At 63.4% G+C, this 22,349-nt stretch overlaps 1 protein-coding gene across 11 annotated transcripts in view; it reads left to right on the forward strand.

Moving 5' to 3' along the window:
• LOC117643284 (ETS-like protein pointed) overlaps positions 1-22,349 on the forward strand; it is a 103,167-nt gene that overhangs the window by 57,444 nt on the left and 23,374 nt on the right. For 4 of the 11 annotated variants that reach the window (XM_034382082.1, XM_034382083.1, XM_034382079.1 and 1 more), the window contains 2 exons: positions 9,880-9,909; positions 15,636-15,752. In XM_034382082.1, the coding sequence (XP_034237973.1) occupies positions 9,880-9,909; positions 15,636-15,752 (147 nt within the window). Of the gene's footprint in view, positions 1-8,227; positions 8,770-9,879; positions 9,910-15,635; positions 15,753-22,349 lie in introns of those variants that run through there. The other 7 variants (XM_034382085.1, XM_034382080.1, XM_034382084.1 and 4 more) reach the window with 5 other exon arrangements.

Raw genomic sequence — 22,349 nt, forward strand, 5'->3', positions numbered from 1 at the left:
TGGCCGACGCCCCGGGGAACTGCACTGTGTGACGCCGGTGTCCAGACGACCGCTTCCGCACGGTGGCTGCGTCGCTCTGTCTCTCTCACACACTCGCGGTGCGTCTTGTAGGGGCGAGCGAGAGAGAGAGTACTACAAGCAGTACAAGCACAGCGTACTGGAGCACGAGCAGCATGCAGTGCGCAAACCCAATCAGTCCCTCTGGCATTCGAATCCTCACCCTTGTCTTGTCTCTGAGCCAGGGCGCCGTGAGGAGGCCCGAGGGAGTCGGACTCTTTTTCAGCGGACTGCGGTCCGAGCCTCGGTGGCTCGGTGCCTCGGTGAGGGAGTGGAAAAAGAGGGGCGCACTCGACTGTGAAAGGTTAAGAGGTGTTGCTTAGTCGAGAAGTTTGCCGACGGTTTGCCCCGTCCTCTGTCCTTTCCAACGGGGGCCCGCCACGCCCCGCCACGCCCCGGCGTCATAAACCAGGTAATAGCTACCGTTAATGTTGGCGACTCCCCGGCCCCTCCCGTCTGGCCCGCGGCCCCCGCGGCCCCCGCGGCCCCGCGATGTGCTTTTGTTCTTGCGTCGGACTCGCCTTTGGGTGTCGTCGTCGTCGTCGCCTCGGTCGTCGCGCTGAGGAAGCCGCCGTCTTTGTGAGCCGAAAAACGCGTCGTCCGGGGACGCCGACGCCGGTACTCGAACCCGGGTCCGGCCGCCGAGACCGCGGAGACCGAACACTGAAAGCTGGTGGCTGGTCGCGTTCATAACCCGATCGGAAGGAAGAGTCTACAACGCGTAAATAAAGCCGGTAACTCTACACGTGTTGTAAGGGGAGCGGGGCGCGGCGGGGCGAGGCGGTGTGACGGATAGCTTCCGGTGCACCGGCCGGCCTGCTAGGCCCAGCCACTGCCAGTCTCGGCAGCGTCGGCACAGCGTCGGGATGTTCGGCAGCGCTCGGCTCGGGCTCGGCACTCCGTTCGGAGCGTTCGGCCCCGCCGTCTGCCCGCTCGGAGTGTGACCCCGAAGGCCGACCCGGCCCGACCCGACCCGACCCGACGTGGAGACGAGGTGACAGTGGAACGGCCCCCGAGGGAGGGGCGGCGTGGCGCGCGCCGAGATGCTCATTACATAGAAACAAAACGCACTCTGAAGTACTCGCAGTGGAAAGTGCCCCCTCCCTCCGCGACGACTCACTTCTGGTGCGCGCGACAGGAAAGTGACACTTTAAAGTGGAGTCCGCGACGGCGGATGTGGGTAGGGCCGTCGGCAGGGCCACCTGGGCCGGCCGTCGTCGGTATTCTCTCGGTGCTTCTCGGAAAGCAAATGCGTGCCGAAGGCGTTGTCTCATCGGCCCGTGCCGCGTGCCGCCCACACTATTTGCACAGCCATTCCCTTTCCCCTTCCCCTTCCCTCGCGCGCGCGTGTGCGTGTGTGTGAGGCAGGCATGAATGGATCGGATTTGCCCGATCGTGTTTTTGGCGCTGCCCGGTAACAGGAGCCCACTCTTCCCTTCCCGAACCAGAGCCAACCTGCTGAGAGGGCGGTTGCCGTGGATGACCGGGCCCAGGCCGGCGTCGCGCGCCGCGACAGAAGGCCGAAGTTCTCACTACGTGTGCACCCAGCGTAGACATGTGCGCCGACCGCATTTTCATCGGCGGCGGCGTTTGGCCGAAATTTAGCCGGCGGCGGCGGCGACGCCGGCGTCTGCGCCGATGTCTTGATCGGCGGCGGCGGCGGCGGCGCGGGCGGCGTGGTTGACTTAAATTTGGTCTATTTTCTCAATTTAAAAACATGCCCATGAAAAGAAAACACAATTTGATGGACTAGTTCTTTAGGGTGGACTAGTTTCGTTACAAAGGTAAAAATTAAGCAATTTAAACACTCCAATAAGATTTTGTTCTCGCGGCGGAGAACGTGCTCGTCGGGTTGTCTATCCCTGGGCGCTCGCTGCTGATGGAAATGCAAATATTTAGGGCATTTAAGGTCGCGACGCCGACGCCGCCGCAAATTTTTGGTCAGCGGCGGCGGCGTGGTAAAATTTGTCGGCGGCGGCGCAGCGGCGGCGCGGCGCACATGTCTAACCCAGCGTAAGGGTTGCTGACCTCAGCCTGCCCACTGGGAAAATATCTCGCTTCTCTATCGAGAAGTTGCGCGGCAGTGAGGTGCCCACACAACCCGCCGCGCTTCGTCGTCGACCTCTTGAATCCCAGCCGAGGTCCCCGGCGCGCAAAAGGCGGCTAGACGTCGCCGTGGTCGCGGTCGCCAAGACGTCCCGTCCGCGAGATGGGCCGGGCCTTGGGCCGGGCCTCTGCTGGGCTCCCCTCTTTGGCCTCATCACAAACGCATCGCGGCCGGGCAGGCTCATTTTCGGATTTAGTTGATTACTAGAAGAGCAAGGCAAGCCTGGGCAGCCCGGGCCAGCCGTACCGCTGCAAGTTCCAAGTGGATAATGGCTCCGCGGAGGGGGGGGGGAGGGGGGGGGGGCCGCTTGGTGGGGGTGGGAGCGCGCTCGACGGCGGCGTGCCCGGCCGTGCTCGGCCACTGGACATTAATTAGGCATTTACTTTGGGCTCCTTAACCACACATGACTTGAGTGGCCCGGCTGGACGCGGCGCGGCCGGCGGCGCAGTGTGGCCGGCCCGCCTGTCGGACACACTTTCATTTTTGTGCGCCGGGGGTTCGTGATCCTGTCTGGATTCGGACTGGCCGCCGCCGTTGGCCGCAGATGTCCCCGCTGGCGGCGCCGACACCTGCAATCCGTGCCGTCGGCTCGGTTCAAGTCGCCTCGCCGCCCCGCCCCGCTTTTCGTTTGTTTTCTTTCCAACTTATCGTGCCATAATCCCCTTCAGCCCCCGCCGGCCCCGCCGTACTTCCGGCCGAGGCCTGGCCGGGCGGGCCCACCACCGCCGCGCCGCGCCGCGCCGTCTGCAGACTGATTCCAAGCAGCGCCGCTCCGTCTCTGTCGCGCCCCGCGGGACTCCCCCTGAGTGCGAGCGCGACGGAGCGACGTCGGTACCACTGCCCTTCCCTTGGAGTTCGTTGCGGCCCGGCCCATGGCCCGGCCCGGCCCGCCGCGCAGTCACTGCAGATAGCGCGCCGACTCGGATTTTGGCGGGTCCTTTCCCAGTGGCGCGGCCGCAGTGCGATCGCGGGAAGGTTGCTGAAAGCGGAGCGCGGTGATGATGGGGATGGTCGCCAGCGAAGACGGCGCTTACCCCCCCCCCCCCACACACACACACACACGCACGCACATAGATCCCCCATGGCCGTGCCGACGAGCGGCGCATAGCCGAGGGGGCGTCGTGTGCACACTCATTCGCTTAACAAGGTTAATCACTAAAATCACACGAGCGCTCGGCGACGCGCGCTCACGCGCACGCAGCGCGCACGCAGCCAGCATTGTGGCGTCGCCGCGACTCGCCGCGCCGCGCCACGTGCGTGTTTACACAGAGCCGCGTTTCGGGGGATTAGTGGCGCGTTTTTGGGAGGACCAGTGTTTGGTGGAGCCGTTTCGCTCTGTCTCTCTCGCACTCCTGTGGCACGCCGACGAGCGCGCGAGACGGGATGATACGGAATCAGCCTCCAGGCCTGACGTGACACAGTGGGCCAGAAGACCGGTGGAGGCGGCCAAAACTCTAGACGCGTTTTGAGCTCCAGAGTCGCTAAACAGGACTCGAACCGAACGTGTGACCCCACCAATGGATTCCTCGTTCGGAGAGCAATCCATTGGAGGGGTCACACGTTCGGTTCTCAAAGCCTGTTTAGCGACTCTGGAGCTCAAAACGCGTCTAGAGTTTTGGCCGCCTCCACCGGTCTTCTGGCCCACTGTGCGTGAGTGTGTTTGATGGAGTTTGCGATGACGGAAGGGGTGTCTCGGAATGGCCGTGGAGGCCGTGGAGGTCCTGGAGCACGTGGCCGAGAATGAGAGTTATTGTGTCGGAATAAGGAGGATCGGGCAGAAGGGGTGGCGGCCCATGCGGGTCGCGCGACGCCCGGCGCTGCTGCTGCCGAGACGGCACGGCGCGGCACGGCACGGCATGGCACGGCACGGCGCGGCGTCGCGACGCTGGCGATAAGCATCACGCATGGCTGGGGGTCCTGCCCTGGAGCTGGAGATTTCCAGCGAGTCAATAATGATGTGAAAAAAGGCGGCGGGCCACGCGCCCCGCTGAAGAAGACATTGTATCCACTTCCACCCGGATGGTTTGTTGTCACGCAAAGGATGCAGCGACGCGACGCGGCGCGCCGACGGGTCATGCGATATGCGACGCTTTTTAAAACGCATGGGGGAGTGGCGTTATTTGTTGTGGGTGTAGGAGTCGTGTCGTCCGTGCCGTCCGTCACGGCTGCGGGGAGCGCGTCATCGGTTTATGGTGTAGGGGCCGCGGAGGAACACGGAACACCCCGCGAGGCCGGCCGCTGTCTGCTGCCTCGGAGTCGATCTCGGATGTGAGAGTCGAGGCGTGCTGCGCGCTGCTGGGTGCACGAAAAGTCGTAAATCGAATCGCAAGTCGAACTGGCGCTGCACAGTGGGCCAGAAGCCGGTGGAGGCGGCCAAAACTCTAGACGCGTTTTGAGCTCCAGAGTTGCTAAATGGGACTCGAACCGAACGTGTGACCCCACCAATGGATTCCTCGTTCGGTGAGCAGTCCATTGGTGGGGTCACACGTTCGGTTCGAGTCCTGCTTAGCGACTCTGGAGCTCAAAACGCGTCTAGAGTTTTGGCCGCCTCCACCGGCGTCTGGCCCACTGTGCGCTGTAGTGGCGTGCCCGCTCTGATCCCATTTGCCTGCAGGTCCTCCTCTGCAGGCGGATGGACCCCGGACACTGGTTTCTTGGCTGTCTCTCTCTCGTCCCCCGCCGCTCCGTGGGTGCGAGGGAGACAGAGACTGGCCCGCTGGCTGGCTGACCCGCAGGCGGGAGGCCGCGCCCCCAGGCCTGCCACGGCCTGCCCATTGATTCGATGAAGCCTCGAGGCTCTTGTTGGCTCCTCAATAGCGCGCCGATTGCCCAGGAATCGGATTGACGTGTTCGACCCCTCCGCCGACCCTCCCCGACCCTTCCCGACCCCTCCGCGCAAGCCATGCAAGCGGGCGAGGGCGAAAACGCCTTGTGCCTTGTTGACTTGTTGAGCAGTATTCCCACCCCGACACGCGCCGACAGATTGTCCTAATATTGTCCCCCGCTGCGAAGTGCGGCGATTGCTGCCCGCCGTTTTTCTTCTCGTTGGCGCGCTCGGCGCTGATTGTGCTAAATGCTAGAAAACAACTCCGCATTGCAGCAAATTTTGAACAGGAAGAATAAACCCATCGTCAGAAGTCAACCAATCCGAATGTTGATGTTTTCTCCGCTCGCGGCCACGCAAGGTTAGATAGCGACGTACGGGCACATATTAATAGCCAAGTCAAATTTGATGGCTGGGGGCAGTGACACCCCGAGACAAGACCGCCCGTCGCGTTCTGCCATGGGCCCAGCCGCGGGCCCGCCGCCGGCCTGCCAAATGTGTGACATAAGCGGTGGCACGAGTCATGAGGCACATGTCGATGGGCTCACGCACCGGCCACGTACACGCACGCGCGAGTGAGTGTCGTGTGCGCGCGTGCGCATATACAACACGAGCTGCACCTCAGTGGGCTGACTCCCAAGCAGGGCCTTCGTCGCCCCGTCTCCGTCGCTCTCACGGGGCGTCCCGTCGGGGTGCGAGAGAGACAGAGCGACGACTGTGCCGTTCGGAATCGGCCCGTCTCCCTCGGGAATATCGATGACAAGGTGTCACGGGAAGTGATTTGAGGGGAGGGGGGAGCCCAGGTGAGTCACACGGGAGGAGGAAGCGAGAGGGAGTGAGAGAGACAGGTGCGGGGGAGTGGGCCGGGCGGGCCGGCCGGACCGACTGCCTAAAAGTGCCCCCGGAACGCCCAATAAAAGCAGACCGAATAATTATCGGCTGGCAGTAAAGGCGTTCGGCGTCGTTTCGGCCTCGGCGGTTTTACGGGACTCCGCGGCGACGCGACGCGGCGACCCCACACTAGCGCACTCACACACTCGCGGCCCAGCCTAACGGAATCGCATTTTAAGATATGGTGAATGGCCTGTCGGTGATGGCGGTTGGTGTACTCGGTCTCGGTGTCGACGGCGGCCTTGCCCGCCGGGCTGGCTGGCTGGCTGGAGGGGTGCGGTCGGGCGGCTCGGCCAATCGGGATGCGCGATGCTCCACGGAGCACGGCGGCAGCGAGGGGTGGCCGGGACGGGCCGGGACTACCCCGTGGCATGGCGGCCCCATGTCGGCGTGTCGTCGGCGAGGTGCAGAGAGGTGCGCTGTGGGAACCGGATTCGTGGCGAGCTATTACACGGGGCGGCACTGTCTCAGACTCAGACCTGGCTGGCTGGGCCTGCCGGGCCTCCTCCGTCCCAGGCCGGCGGCGGGGCGTGGCGCGGCGTGGCATCAGTGTGTGTGAGAGTGTGTGTGAGCGCGGCCCAGGCGATGCACCCCAACCTTCCCCACGCCGCTGACACACTGCTGCCGCTGCCCTCTGACGTCACTTCCTGCCTCTCCCCCGCCCGCGTGCCGCGTCGTCTTCCTCCCGGTCCTCTACGATCCGACCCTGGGCGTGTAGGGGTCCCTGAGACAACACACACACGGCCTGTGCTCTCCTTTGTGGTAGTGCCCCTTTTTCCCGTTGAAAGGAAGTGGACAGTGTGCCCTGCCGGGCCTTGCCGGGCCTCCGCGAGGGGATGCCGCGCCGCTGCCCGATTTTTGTCACAGGCGTGTAATCGATGTCCGAGACACACGGGCGACTGCTTTTCCCGTCCAGTCCGGTGGCGGCCCCGCCCCGCCCCGCCCCGCCCGGCCCCGCCCGGCTCGGCCCCGCCGCTCTCACGGCACGATTATTGAACCGGCTCAGGGCGTCGCGGCGTCGCCGGCCCGGGGGGGGGACGCCGCCCGGCAGGCAGGGCAGGTCGTCAAGGCGACGGCAGCCGTGGCAGGCCGACAGGCCGGGCAGGCAGCGTCGCACTGGAACTGGAATTGGCCATCCTGATTGAGACGCGTATAATGAATTTACCTGGGCGACGCACCCCCCCTCCCCTCCCCCGGCCGCGCTTCCTCCCCCGCTTCCTCCCCCGCCCCGCTTCCGGTGTGGTGTCGCTACTCGCCTACCTGGCGCGGCGTTGCCGGACTGCAGGCCTGTGTCGGCGGACCTGGCCGGGTCCTGACCGCCGGGCTGGGCCGCTGGGCCGCTGGGCCCCCCAGTCCGTCCCGGAGTCCCGGAGCTCGGGAAACCTGTACTGGAGGCGCAAGTCCTGCCCTGTCCTGCGACCTGCGACGGCACGGCACGGCGCGGCCACCTCGTAAAAGCCAGTGCTGGCCGCCGCCCGCCGCTCGGATGGGCTGTAGGGTCAGCGTCGAACGGGGCGGCGGCGGGCGGCGCTCGCGGATCCGGGGCGCCCTTGCTAGGGGTCGCCACGGGGCAATCGTAGGGCAACAGGCACTACTTGTTGAGGCGGCGGTGGCGTGCGCCGGCAGCGCCGCAGGGTCGCCCCGCTCGCACGGTTGGGGCTGGGGCAGGCAGGGCAGGCTGGGGCGCGCTGAATGAGTCTGTGAATGAGTGCAGCCCGCCGCCCCGCTGCAGCCATGCGTCCCCTGCTGCCCTGCGCGGCCCTGCGCTGCCCTGCACCTGGCGGACGGCCATGTTCGCGTTGGCGCGGCACCGCGCGGCACCGCGGCCCGAAATACTACGCGGCGGTGGCGGCCTGCCAGCGGGGGCCCCGCCAGCCCCGCCGAGGGCCCCGCCGAGCTCAGGGGTCTCTAGTCGCGAGGTGGCAGGGCGGTGACTTGGCTTGGCAGTGACGCCGTGGCCTTTGACCCGGGGCCGCCGTGGACGTCGTGGACCGCGGGGCCCTTTGAGGGGCTGTGAATGGCAGGGCGAGTGGCAGGGGCCCCTTCCCATTCAGCTCGTTGGCCCGTTCGGCCGTTCGGGTAGTCGTAGTACTCGGAGGCTCGGACCGGGCCGGGCAGGCCCACTGCAGGCCACAGGCAAGGCAGGGCATTCCGGACCGGCTAGCCGCGCAGTTCATTCATAAAGCTGAGCCGGGCCGGCGGCGTGGAGGGGAGGGCAGGGCAGGGGGGTGGAGGGGCAGGCGGCAGCAAGGCGGCAGGCCCGGAAGGGGGTGGGGGAGGGAGGGGGCCGTCGGGACGCGCCTCGCCTCGGGCCTCGGGCGGGCCGCCCCGCGTCAGTGCTCGGCCAGCCTCGCTACGCCTCGCCACGCCGCCTGTACGAAGCCCGGGCCGTCAAGCCTGCCGGCAACTCGCGCAACAAGTGTTTGTGACAGTGCTTGTGACAGTGTGCGTGTGTGACGGTGTATGTGACAGTGTGTGTGGCGGGATCTGTGACAGTGTCAGTGTGACGGCGCGTCAGTGTGTGCGTGTGTGACCAGTGGTGGCGGAGGTCCACATGAAGAGCGTGGAGGACGCTTCCCCCTGACGGGGTCCTCCCTGACGGGGTCCTCGGAGGCGACGGCCGCGTGTGCCGCGATGGCGCGGCGGTGCCGACCGTGACGAGTGCGTTCGTTTGTGGTGCATCGTGATCTCAGTGTGCAAGCCTAGTCACTCAGCAAATGTATATAGACTGGGACCCCCGCGCCGTCTGGGCCATGAAGACGATGAAATCGTGTTGTCGAACAAAAGGTGAGCCCGTGTTCCCGGTCCTGGTCGTGGACAAGCAGGCATGGACGAGGACCCACGGCCGGCCGCATGGACATGTTTAGTGCTGCCTTCCGCGCGTCTGGCTGTGAGTACCTCATAGTGCCTCATAGTGCCTCTGTCTGTACCCCCCCCTTCCCCCGCACGCCCGTGCGCACGAGTGTGTGTGCGTGTGCGCGTGTCACTTCGGTACGAGCCCCTCCACTGGTGCGCCCGCCCCCGCCCCCTCCCCCCTCCGGCCTGGGACTCACTGGTCTGTACACGGGTTGCGCCCCATATCCGGTGAGGCTGGTACACGCCCAAAAACGGAGCCGCCTTGGGCTTATCTACGAAGCGGCTGTCGGTGCCGACTCGGACGAGGCAGGCCACGGCTTTGGTGGGCGGAAGTGGGTCCATCGTGGCAGTGGCGGTGCATGTCGATGCCGGCGCCGCGGACTTGGGAAAGCACTGGCCATTCTGGCGGTGGCCGGCCAGGGCTCGGGCCAGGGCGGCCAGGGAGCCTCTTTGTCCGGCGGCGAGAAAGGTAAAAAAAGGCCTTTACCTCGCCTTGCGAGGGGGCAAAAACTCGGGATTTTCGTGTACACATGATTCGGAAAACGCAATGATTGCGCATGGTTTTAATTGATTTCATGGCTGATTTTGCCTTATTTCGCGACGCACCAGGGTGATGTTGAGCATGCTTGCGTGTGATTGTGTTCGGAAAGAAATGATTTCGGACTGATTTGGCCTGGTTTCGTGTGATTCTGCCTAATTTCGGTCGATTTTAGTGATTTTGGCTGATTTCGGATTGCTTGATTTCGCGTGATTCTCAATGATTCGCGTGTGATTTCGGGGGCCGTGTACACATGATTGCGCGAGTTTTTGCCCCCTCGTCGCCTTGCCTCTCGCCGGCCGTCTAATTCGGTCGCTTTGAGCCGCTGGCGTGGCGGGCGTTGCTGACGATGAGCACTCGGCCGAGGCGAAGGTGGAGTCCGTGGAGTCGGGGGAAGTTGTTAATTGCGTTGGGGTAAGCATGGCGCGTGGACGCGACCGCCGCGGCCCGCCGTCCGAAAGCAGCGCTTTCCGGGGTCACTTGGGTCACGCCTCAATGTTGGTCATGTCTGCATCTGTGTGCTCGTCCGCTTGTGCGCGTCCGTGTGTGTGTGCGTGTGTTTGTGGCCCCAGCTTTGTTTTAAAGCCCTTTATTTTTCTTCGACAGGACACCCTGTGTCGCTTGTTCAGCGCAATGGTTCGTACCGACTGTCGCTCCGCCGACGAGTAGTTTACTAGTGTAGTTTGGCTGGGTTTTGTTGTGGTTGCTTACCGCCTTCTCGACCGCTTGGTGTCCACTTGGTGTCCGCTGCCTTCCTGTCAGTTATTCAAAGTTATGGCCGATGTGGGTGATCGCTAACGCCGAGGCTCTCAGTAACTTTCCTCCTAGACGCCCTCGCCCTCATCAATTGACCAGCAAGTGATGGAAGTCACACGTCGGGATCCAGAGCTGCGCTGCCTTGGACGGGGTTGACATCGCGACAAGCGTTTGCAAATGCAAAACGTTAACCCGAATAACTTCCAATTTAGCCTCGAATGAACGCATGTCCATTGTTTGTAGCGGACCCCCAGTTCCCTCCTGGCTTCCTCCAGGTTCCCCTTTAGTTTCCCTCAAGCGTCCCTCCTGGCTTCCTCCAGGTTCCCCTTTAGTTTCCCTCAAGCGTCCCTCCAGGCTTCCTCCAGGTTCCCCTTTAGTTTCCCTCAAGCGTCCCTCCTGGCTTCCTCCAGGTTTCCCTTTAGTTTCCCTCAAGCGTCCCTCCAGGCTTCCTCCAGGTTTCCCTTGAGTTTCCCTCAAGCGTCCCTCCAGGCTTCCTCCAGGTTTCCGTTTAGTTTCCCTCAAGCGTCCCTCCTGGCTTCCTCCAGGTTTCCCTTTAGTTTCCCTCAAGCGTCCCTCCAGGCTTCCTCCAGGTTTCCCTTCAGTTTCCCTGAAGCCTTCCTCCAGGCTTCCTTCAGGTTCCCCTCCACGTTCCCTCCAGCCTCCCTCCGGGTTCCCGCCGAGCCCCCAGCCCATCGGGGCTGTCGGGACGCGTGCCTGGCGGCAATTGAGACGGATGCCCCGCGAATCGAATTAAGAGTTTCGGGGTGGCCGAGCCGAGGCCGAGCCGAGGCCGAGCCGAGGCCGAGGCGTCGGCTGCCTCCACAATTTGTCCGAATGACGGAATCGGGATGCGGCGATGCCGAGGCGATGCGGGGGGCTGGAGCAGTGTAGGGGGCGCGACCCGCACCGCAGTGTGGTGGTAATGAATAGTGTGTCCAGCAGCAGCGCGCCCCCATGGCATTAATCTATTAGGCGAAACAGCGATCTGATGGAAAGGCCAGGCCACCGCGGGGCGGGGCGGGGCCGCAGTCTCAGATTCGTGACCGAAATCAATGGCATGCGTAACCGAGTGAAATTCATCGGGTGGTGCGTTTTCGCTGGGGACATGGCCTGGGAGCGTCTCAACACAGGGTGCCCTGGTCTCTCGAATGCTGGCTAAGCGTTCGGCGAGTGAGTGGCTGGCTTCCTGCGTGCACAGGAATGCTTCGGAAATGTACTGACGCCGTGTCTGCACCTGCACCGGACGCTTATCTATTTTGAAGGAGAGGTCCTGGCTCTTGGCGCTCTTGGCGCTCTTGGCGCTCTTGGCCGCGCTCAGATAAGAGCACGCGCTTATAGTATTGGACTGGTGTGATAGTAGTCATGGAATCTCCGCCGCGGCTACTGGGAACATTTGAGGCGCGTACGACAGCACTGTTATTCAACGAATGTGACGTCACATTCGTTAGAATGTGAATTTTGTCACGTTCGTTTTAATGTAATGTCACATTCGTTTGAACGTGACACGGCCATCATGCGGCCGTCTGATGCGGGTGTCACATTCGTTAAAGCGTGGATCAACATTCAAAGGAATGTGACATCACATTCAAAGGAATGTGACATCACATTCAAACGAATGTGACAAAATTCACATTCAAACGAACGTGACGTCACATTCGTTGAATAACAGTGAGGTGTTGCAATTTTAAAGAGGCGGTTCGGTTCGCAGATTTTCTAACCGTATCTCGTGCGCAGACAGGGTTCCTTTTCAGGCGCCGCCTCCTCAGTGCCTCGCGAGATAGTGCAAGTGCATGTGTTCTCGGCGGAGGTTCCCCGCCACCCCGTTTGGGGACGCCCCCCCCCCCCCCGCTCCGCCCAACTCGCGGCGGTGTCGCAATCCTCTCCGCGTGCGCCGCGTGCGTTGTTGGCACTATGGAGGGCACGCCGCGGAGTGGGTGGCGCGGCGCAGCACGGCCCGAAAGTCGCGCACACTATGAAGTTCGATGGTCAGTGCTTGCACCCATAGACTCCTTTCGGCCCCTAAACCGATTTTCAGTGCGATACTGTATCTGGCAAGTACATGACAAGTCACTTTTCAGATGTGCGTACACAGGAGTCCATGACCCGATTAGTAATGTCCCACGCGGGGATTCAGAGAATACTTGAGGATCGATTAAGGGGACCCTTTCCTACTTAGTACTCGTTGCCGCCCGACTCTTCGCGTCTGTCGTCGTAGGCCCTTGGTCGTACGCCACCCACTCAGCGCGCGCCCTGTCCGCCAGTTCGTGCTAATAAGCCCGTGAGAGTGTGTGTTAGTGTGTGTGTGTGGGGGGGGGGGGGGCTCGCCTGACTGTCATGCTGGCAGCAGGTGTCCGACAGACGCGTTTCTTCTGTTTGGGCCTGACGGCCAGTACGGCCTGTACGGTTCTGCACGAGGCGCCCCTCCCCACCCCCACCCCTGGAGATCGCACCTGCCGCGTGCGTGCGTGTGTGTGTGTGTGTGTGTGTGTGTGTGTGTGTGTGTGCGTGCGTGTGTGTGCGTGCATAGCTGCAGAGCGTGTGTGTATGTGGATTACTAAACAGTGGCCTCGCTCACGCCTTGTCGTCACATCCCCCGCGCGTGTCTAAAAGAGAAGACCGTCCGGCGGCCGAAGAGGCTGCTTGTCCTTGGGGCGCGAAGCGCGAAACCCTGTGCCGAGTGGTTTTTCAGAAGAGCAGTCTCCGTCTCTGTCGCCCCCATGGGGCTTGCTCCATGGGGATGCGACAGAGACAGCGACGAATCGATGTTCGGCATCGCAGCTCGGCTTCCGAACTTCGGCGAGTGTCCTGGGCTGGTCCAGGCTGGCCGCGGCCGCCATTTTGTGGGCGCCATGTTGGCACCGCGGCGTGGCGCGGCTTGGCGCGGCGCGGACCGCTTGCGAAATCGCGGCTGGAGGGGGCGGCGCTGTGCTGCGCGCTGGGCTGGGCGCTGGGCTGGGCGTCGGGCTGGGCGTCGCGTCGTCGTCGTTCGCCTCGCCGGGCACCGCCACGCCTCGCCACGCCGCGCGTCAGGCATCGCTGCCTCGCAGGCCTCGCGCATTCCGAAACGGCACTCTGTCTCTCTCGCACCCGTCCGCGACGCGCCGTGAGTGCGAGAGAGACAGAGAGCGCCGTCTCGGAACGCGCGGAGTAACGGCCCGAGCGATTCGCGCGGCGCCGCGACGCTGTGGGTTTCCAATCCCGGAGGCCATTTTCCGTTTCGGCCGTGCTGGCGGCCTGCTTGGCGCTGGCCCTGCCCTGCCGCGCGCCAGTCCGTCTAAAGTGCCGGGGGTGCCGAGGGCGCTCGCCGGATCCCCTCCCTCCCTCTCTCTCGCTCCCTCCCTTTTGGAGGGTCCCCCGTGGGAGCGGCCGCCTCGCTGTGCTGCGCCACCGTAGGGGAGTGGGAGGGTGAGGGTGCGGCCACCTGTTTGGAAGTTTCCCACACACGAGCGCATGGCGGCGCACCGCACCCCTCACCTGGCGTGTTTGACTAAGGCAGACTTGCAAGGCGCTTTCGCCTGCAGTCGTTGGCAGCACTGCATCCAGGGCCCAGCGGCCCAGGGCCCAGCGGCCCCAACCCCAAGGCTGCTCCACCCGGTCTCACCCGCATCGCCGCAATGCAGCGCGCAGTGCAGTGTGCCGGCAGGTGAACGCCACTTGGCCTTATGGCGATCGTGACAAGGAGCAGCCGAGACAGTTCGACTGCTTGCACTGCCAAAAGTAAATGGCAGTCGTGTCTCGCCTTTCTTGTCTCCCTTTATTGGTCGTCAGCGATTTTGGAGTGCGCTAGGTGTGCACAGGGTGCGGCCGGATGCCCTGCTGTTGCGTGGGTCAGTGTGTGTGTGTGTGTGTGTGTGTGTGTGTGTGTGTGCGTGCGTGTGCGTGCGTGCCTCAGAGTGCCGCGTCCTCTACGCTCCGCTGCCCGCTCTCGTGTCTCTCAGTGACGCAGCGTGCGTGCATACAGGGTGTTGGCCAAATCATGGCGACGCTCGCAACCACGTCGCTCTGTCTCTCTCGCACGCACAGGGCGTCGCCTAGAGGTGCGGGAGAGACAGTCTGCACCGCGGTGCGTGCACTCCGTGGCCGTCTGGGGCTGCCTGTCCGCCGTCCGTTCGGTTTATTCGTCTTGGAAATGAGTATTTTATTATTTGAGCGAGGGCCGAGGCGGCCAGGCGGGCAGCCAGGCAGGCAGTCAGGCAGGCAGTCAGGCAGGCAGTCAGGCAGGCAGTCAGGCAGGCAGCCAGCCGGGCGGGTGCGTCCCGGCTCCACCTCGCCTGGGCGCGCAATCTTCCCGCGCACCGATGCGTGCCGAGCACGCCGAGCTCGCCGAGCTGATGTCCGATGTGGAGGCGAGGCGAGGCGGGGGTGGCAATCAGGAGCCCCGACCACGGGGTGCACCGTGGCCGGCCAAGGCCTCGACAGCCCAAATAAATTTCCAGCCCCGCCATGTGTGACGCTTTGGAACGCGTTACGGCGACGCGTGCTCAAATCTGGCGTCGAACCTCGGCAACGGAAAACGGCCGGCCAGGGGAACCAGGAGAGGTCCGTGACAAAGAGGGCCGGAGGAAAATGCGGACAAAATACCTCGAAATGTCAGTGAAAGTCGGAAAACGGCCCCTGGGGTCGTCTCCTCGGTTGTCACTCCGTGCCGTTCCGCACAAAATTAAACATCAGACTGACATAAAAAGCAGCCGTGTCTGTGCGGGACGGGTTATGGTACTATTACCTTGTGGACGAGTGTGCCGTGTAGTTCGCAACAAGTGCTGTCTAATTGTCACATTTGAAACGAATAGCCGACCCTATCTGCCAATCGCTCCGACCTGGTTGTCAATGTGGCCAACATTGTAAGGCAAAAGTTGTGTTTTTCTCCTGGTGCGCGGACGCGGTGCGCGGTGCGCGGGACTCCCCTTTGTTCTGGATGGCGTGCGCGCTGCGTGTCCGTGCAGATTTCGGCTGGGGGCCGCATCGCCAGGGCACGGCACGGCACGGCACGGCACGGCACGGCACGGCACGGCACGCTGGATGAGGCCGCATGTCCAGACTTTATCGGCGGAGCGGGGCGGGGCGGGTTGACCGTGTGCCGGTTGGCTGCACATGATGGCCCCGTCGGGTGGGGCCCTCGGGGGCCCTGAGGGGGCCGCGGGGCGGCGCGGGGCTCCCATTGGGGCTCCCGTTGGGGGCACGCATGCGCTGCCGAACAAAGGAGCTGAGCGCGACGCGTCGACGGCGTGCTCCCTGGGTGCGTCTGGGTTCAAAGTTCGAGGTTCCAGTGGCGCGAAAAAGAGACCATACTCAGGGTGCGCGGACGTCAAATGTCGCTTCGTGGGGTGAGAAGTGTGTCTTGAGGAGCTTCAGAGTGACAGTGGCCTGGAGGCCGACGGCCCCTTGCGGCAGGCCGTGCCGTGGAGCAGGGGTGCGCGGCGCGTTGCCTACCCCGCCAGGCGCTAGGCTCGACTTGCTGCAGCGGCGCCAGCCTCTCTCTCTCTCTCTCTCTCTCTCTCTCTCTCTCTCTCTCTCTCTCTCTCTCTCTCTCTCTCTCTCTCTCTCTCTCTCTCTCTCTCTTTCTCTCACTGCATGTGTGACTGCATCGTCGTTGTTTTCTGTTGCAGACAACCCGGCGCAAGTGCCGCCCCTCACTCCCGGGACGAACAAAAAGATGACAGAGGCCCTCAAGGCCTCTTTCGCATCTTGGGAGAAAGACCAGATAAACCGCAACATACCCAAAGGTGAGTACGACGCAGGAGTCTGCACCCCTTTGCCGTTTGGAAACGGGACGTGCGAGGAGGGAACGAATCCTGACTCGGTTGAACCCGGGCGACAACGGTGCCGACCTACGGTAGCCGCGGGCGTGTCTCGCGGACCACATGGTAGACACGTCACCCACGTCGGGCACGGAGCACCGAGTGCGGCCGAGTGGGTGTACAGTCACTAGTGGGCTTCCAGCGCGCCGCGTGTTCGATGCCAATTGCTGTCCGAATCCCCGCGGCCCGGCTCGGCCCGGCCTGGGCCGTCTCCTTCCGTGTTCCGAGGAAACGGGGTCAGGACGGCGTCGGGACCAAGACGTGGTTCCTGTGTGATAAGCGCGCCGATACGCCACGCTGCGCGCGCCACGCGGCCACGCTAGGCCGCCCGGAGAATGCGCGTCTGTGTGCGTGAGTGAGTGTGTGTGTGTGTGTGTGTGTGTGTGTGTGTGTGTGTGTGGCGTGTTGCGCAACCGAGAACTAGTTCACTCTTGGAATCCGCAGCGGAACGGCTTAATTCCGCGATGTCCGCGCATCCCGCGCTTCCGGCGCCTTCCGGTGCTTCCGGTGCTTCCGGTGCGGCAGACTGCCGGCAGTGGGGCAGCGAGCGGGCCGCACCGGACGCGCCGGACGCACCGCGGCCACGCGCCAAGACGCGGCGTGGGCGCGGGCTGCTTCCGCTTTCCGCCGCGGGCCGAGCCGAGGCTTGACTTCGACACCTGTGGCGCCGCGGAGTCGCGGACACGTGCGGGGGTGGCGACCCGGTCTGTCTCTCTCGCACTCATGGCGCCTCCCGCGTGGGTGCGAGAGAGACAGACTGTGCCACGCCACCGCTCGGTCAAGGTGCGGGGCTGCAGGACTATTGACCGCGGCCGTGGGAAAACGACTCCGGCTCCCGCCAGAGATGGCCGCGCCCTGCCGCCTCGTTGCGGGGGATCGCGCCGTCTCTCTCGCACTCGAGGGACGAGGCGTGGGGGTGCGAGAGAGACAGAACGACGGGACGATCCTTCAGGGGGCAGGCCGTCCAGGCCGGAGGGAAGGCAGCCGCTGCCCGCGGGGGTCACGGCCGCACCGGGCCGCACGGCAAAGCCAGGCCCTCGACACTGTGGTTCCGCGCGTGGCGAACAGTGGGCCAGAAGCCGGTGGAGGCGGCCAAAACTCTAGACGCGTTTTGAGCTCCAGAGTCGCTAAATGGGACTCGAACCGTACGTGTGACCCCATCAATGAATTGCTCTCCGAACGAGGAACCCATTGGTGGGGTCACACGTTCGGTTCGAGTCCTGCTTAGCGACTCTGGAGCTCAAAACGCGTCTGGAGTTTTGGCCAACTCCACCGGTCTTCTGGCCCACTGTGCGGTAGCGCGCACACCAGGTCGCCGACCCGGCCGGGCACAAAGTTTATTAACAAAATAGCACAGCGCAGGAGGACGAAAAAGCGGCGGGTTGGCAAAAAACGCGGCGCGCTGGATGGCTGTTTTGGATGGCGTGCGACAGGGACAGGAGCCGCCCTGATGGTGGCGGCACTTTACTGCAATTCACTTTCACTTTCTGGTTCTCTGCGAGCTCTGCGAGCGCAGAGCGGCACTGCGGCCGGGAAAAAAGGAAAATGAGAAATAGACCAGTGCAGCCTTGTTTTTACTCGTCGTCGCTGCCTCTGCCACTGTCGCCCTGACCGGCCGGGCCGGGCTCTGCTAATTTTTCCGCCCGTCCGCGCCGCGCCGCGCTGTGCTGCATGGCTGGCCGTCCGGCCTGGACGACGGCCCGGCTGGGGCGGCTGCTTTTTTGCCAGTGCGCTAGAGGTGCTGCCGGTGGAGTCCGGCGACGTCCCACCGGTTGACGCTGCAGTCGTTTAACGCCCGCCGCCGTCAAAAAAGAAAAGAAAAAACGAAAACAAAACACTTGAAATCTGCCGCCGAGATCACGCGGAAACCGCACGAGGTCCGCGCGTGCGCGCACTCTCGAGCGGCAATCGGGAAATCTGTTTCCCTCTGTCCGTTTTCGTCCCGTCCCGTTCTTTCCGGCTCGACTTTCGCGGGTCGTCGGAACTGTTTGGGACGACGACCGGACCGACTCACTGTGCCTCTGCCCTGGACAGGACAGGTACTTCGCGTGACGGCAGATGGCCTGCCTGCCTCCCCACACGCTGATTACGTAAACACGATGTCGGACTGTCCGACGGGTAATGACGCCGACACGGCACAGTGGAGTGGAGTGGAGCCTTTGCCGGCCTTTTTTCTCTCGCTCGCTCTCTCGAGACAGAGGCGCGCAGCTCCTGGAATCGGCTTCGGCGGGTGCGGCGCCGGCCAAGGGTGGCGAACGTCGGGGACCTCCCGGGAGAGCTGAACGCGGCGCTCCGTCTCACAGTGGGCCAGAAGACCGGTGGAGGCGGCCAAAACCCTAGACGCGTTTTGAGCTCCATAGTTGCTATACAGGACTCGTAACGAACGTGTGACCCCACCAATGGATTCCTCGTACGGAGAGCAATCCATTGGTGGGGTCACATGCTCGGTTTGAGTACCATTTAGCGACTCTGGAGCGTCTAGAGTTTTGGCCACCTCCACCGGTCTTCTGGCCCACTGTGCGTCTGGCCCGGCCCGGCCGTCTGGGGGCGCAGTGCGCCCTCCCCCAGGCTGGCCGTCGACGACTTGACTCGCCTGCATACAATGTCGCCGAACGGAACGCCAAACTTAAAACGGGGGAAAGTGTCGCGTCCTCTTCTCGTTAATGTGGGAAGGTCGCGTCTTGTCGAGTGACGTTTTAGGGCCTCCCCCTCCCCCCCCCTCCCGCGGCCTGCAATAATCGGCGCATCCGCCGCACACGTCCCGGCCGTCCCGATGGCGTGCCGCGGCGCTGCAGCCGGCTGTCTCTCTCGCACTCGCGGGCCGCACCGTGTGGGTGCGAGAGAGACGGACAGTCGGCCTGCTGGCGCCGCCTGCAGATTGCCGGTCCGATGTGGCTGCCCCTGCCTGGCCTGCCTGCCCTGCCTGCCCCGACGATCGGCTCGGTGAATCACCCCGCCGCCTCAGCCTCGCCTTGTCTCTGTCTGCTCCTCGGGTCGGGACGGAAGGACCCGCTCTCCGTCTCTCTCGCTCTGTCTCCTCCCGTTTCCGGCCCTCGGCGAGGCGACGGTCGCGTGCCTCGATTAAAGCCCCCACCCCGCCGGGCCTTTAGCCGGGGCCGCCCAGCCCAATCTTCTTCTGTCGGTACACCCAATCGGCCGCCGCGCCCCGCCCCGCCCCGCCCCGCCCCGCCCCGCCCCGGTCGTCGGTTGTGATTGTGTGGTCAGCGCCGTGAGGAGCGTTAAGGTTACTGTAAAGTGAAAAAAATGTGAAATATCATTTTCCACAATAGTTGTGGCATCATGTTTGTATTTTGGTTTTTAGTTGCTTACTATAAAATGAACTTAAACCCAAAGTTGAGGAACCCAACTCCCATTAGTTTCTGAGTTATTGAAGTTTACGTAACAAATTTAGTCGTTTCTCCTAAATTCTCCTTGCGATGAACCAAAAATTGTCGAGACTTGATTTTTGTTTTACAAGCTCTTTATTGCTTTGTCTATCTTGTAGCAAAGCCGGATTTCCAAATTTCCAACATCAAACAGGAGTTTTTCTCAAAAAACAAAAAAAATTACCAAAATTTTACTAAATTTAGTAAAAAAAGAAAATCACATTTTCCAAAAACAAATTCCGGCCATCCTATGCATATATTGTCAAATCCGGCTTTGCTAGTTTGTTTGCATGTCCATTGAACTTCAAAATAAAAAATCACACCTCCGTAAACTTTTTGGTTCATCGCAAGGAGAATTTTTAGTAAACGACTAAAATAACATTAAAACCCTCATAACTTTGGAACTAATGGGAGTTGGGAGTCCAGTCTGTGGCTTTAAAAGTTTTTCATAGTAAGCAACTAAATCACCAAAAACCAAAGCACTGCCACCTATACTTTGGAAGATAGTTTTTTCACCTTACAGTAACCTTAAATCAGTAAAGCGCGCGGTGTTTCCTTTTGTGTTTTTTTTTTGTTTTTTTTCGAGGCCTGGGAGTCCCCCTTTTCCTCTCGTGGGCCCGCGGCGCGCGGTGCACGCGGTGCTCGCAGTGCAGGTGTCGTGGAGTCAACACGCCTCGCCGCGTGCGTACGCACGCCGGGCAGGCCGGGCACGGCGCCCCCCAGTGCGAGGACGGAGCGCGTACCCCGAATACACCGCCCGCAGACACCAGTTGCTTTCCTCTGTTTTCGCCAAGTTTCTCTCTCTCCCTTCTCGTTTGAATGATTGAAAGGCGCCCGGCGTCACGGGGCGCTGGCCCACTTTGTCACCGCGTTACGTTGGCGTGCCCGTCCTGCCCGCCCTGCCCGTCTTCGTGGCGTGCAACGATGTTCCGCATCCAGCGCATCACTCCGTGCCGTGCCGCGCCGTGCCGTGCCGCGCCGTGTCGCGGCGACGCTCTGATTCCTCCCGGTCCCTCTGCTCGGTGCCCGGCTCGGGGCTCTGGCTCTGGGGCGCTTGTTCCAGTAGGTTAAAGGAGAAGAATAGAACAATAGCCCGTCGGCCGGTCCGCGGTCCGCACCCCTGGACGGCCTGGACGGCCTGGACGGCTTGCATCACACCGGTATCGCTGTTGGACAGAGCGGCGCGCGCGCTCTCCCCGAAAACAAAAAAAAAGGAGAAAGAAATCCACGGAACACAAACAGCGCAACGAGTGGAGCGAGCCCGTAATGGTAATGGTGATGGCGGGTAGGCCACCCTCGGGGGCCTCCGCGCGGCGGGACGGCCTGCCCTCCGGGCGCCTCGCTCCGTCTCTCTCGCACTCACGGCGCGTCGCGTAGGGGTGCGAGAGAGACGGCCTGTGCAGAATCACACCGCGACGTCGGCCGTCGCGTCGCCGCGTCGGCACCTTTGTCGGCGTCGTCTTTTCCGGCCGCCCGGCCCGGTGGTGTTTGCTCTTCCGCCTTGCCTGGCGGGCCAGCGCGTGCCGCGTGCGGCGTGCCACTCTGCGCCGCGCCGTGCCCGCGTGTTTGCACGACAAACAAGGCCGAAGTGTCACACCACGCCCGAAGCCCGAACCGCGAGAGGGGGCTGAACGCGCCAGCACCGAATTTCGCGCACGTATACAGCGCGGCGATGACGCTGTGGGTGTTGGCGGTGGGCTCTGCCTCTCTCGCTCCCCCCGCGGGGTGGCCCGCGCCCCGTGCGTGCGAGAGAGACAGAGCGAGGCCGCTGGACCGGGCTCGTTAGCGGACTGGCCTAGCTGCCCACCACCGTGCCGACTGCCGGCCATTAGCATTATTACGGCCTGCTGCAGTGTTGCGGCATCATATCGCACGGAGGGGCTGCCTGCCTGCCTGCCTGCCTGCCTGCCTGCCTGCCTGGGGGGCTCGGCGTTGCCCAACGCTGGGATGAGCCTGCTGCTGCAGCCTACAGTGTGCTGGCATTGTTAGTGCGTGCAGCTGCATCCTCGGGGCGCCTTGCCATGGCGGCCATGGGGGCCGCGGGGGTGGGGGTGGGGCCGACCGGGGCCTGGTCCATGAGTGCATGTCGATCGCGTGGCCGCCCCGCAGGCTGAACGGTGCTGTCTCTCTCGCACTCGTGGGCCGGTCCCGTCGTGGCGAGAGAGAGAGAGAGAGAGAGAGAGAGAGAGAGAGAGAGAGAGCGACGAAGCACTGTTCGGAGTGAGCCTGTCTCGCAACAATGGGTGCATCCTCCGGGCTGATTGGCGCCACGCCACTGCAAGCCACGGCCGGGGACACTACACCGTACTCCGTCGTGGGGCTCATGGGGCTGGCCCGCTCGGGCTGCTCTCGCCAATTACGTCGGCTCGTCTTCGCCGTGCTTCGACTCGCGCTCGCTCGGCCGTTTTGCAAGCGGGCGTTTGTGCTGCCGAGACGGGCCGGCCTGGCCTATGGGCTGGCCGCACCGCGCTACACGTGCACCCTACACGAGCCTCTCGGCCGCCCCGTCGGCCCCGCCGACGAGCAGCGACCAGTGCCACTCGCTTGATTTCCACAAAGATGCGCGCTGCTGCAAGAGGACGAGAGTGAGTGTGCGTGTGTGAGTGCGAGGCTACGCAGGGTGCTCTCTCTCTCTCTCTCTCTCTCTCTCTCTGCAGGTGGGGCGGTCGCTCAGGCGGAAAATGACTTCCGCCCGCCCCCTCCTCCCCGCCCGGCGCGCTGCACAACAATAACAACAACAACGTGGACGGGGCGGCCCGGCCAGGCTGGCCGTCACACGGCAGCGCGCGCCCCGAGGCGTGGCACGGCGTGGCTGCCGCGACTCGCCGAATTTGAATCTGAATCCGAACCCCGAAAGTGGCCGTTTCCCTTGAGACGAAACGCTATCGGTGTTCGGCGGGCGGCGGTCGCGGTCCTCGCGGGGGGCGGTGCTGAGGCTCCGCGGAGGCTGTCCGATGGACCGCGCCCCCTCCACTGCTGGGCTCTCCCCCCCTAGAGTCCCCGGCCCCGGCGTGGCGCCTCGCCTCGCCGCCTCGGTATCGCCTGCCGACCAATCGCAGCGCCACGGCCGCGTCGCCGCGTCCCGCCGCTGTACCGCACCATCGCGGCCCGCGGTCCGCAGCGCCAGGCCGCGCCA

Source organism: Thrips palmi, unplaced genomic scaffold (genome assembly GCF_012932325.1).
Source record: "Thrips palmi isolate BJ-2018 unplaced genomic scaffold, TpBJ-2018v1 HiC_scaffold_17, whole genome shotgun sequence".
NCBI classification, from domain to species: Eukaryota; Metazoa; Arthropoda; class Insecta; order Thysanoptera; family Thripidae; genus Thrips; species Thrips palmi.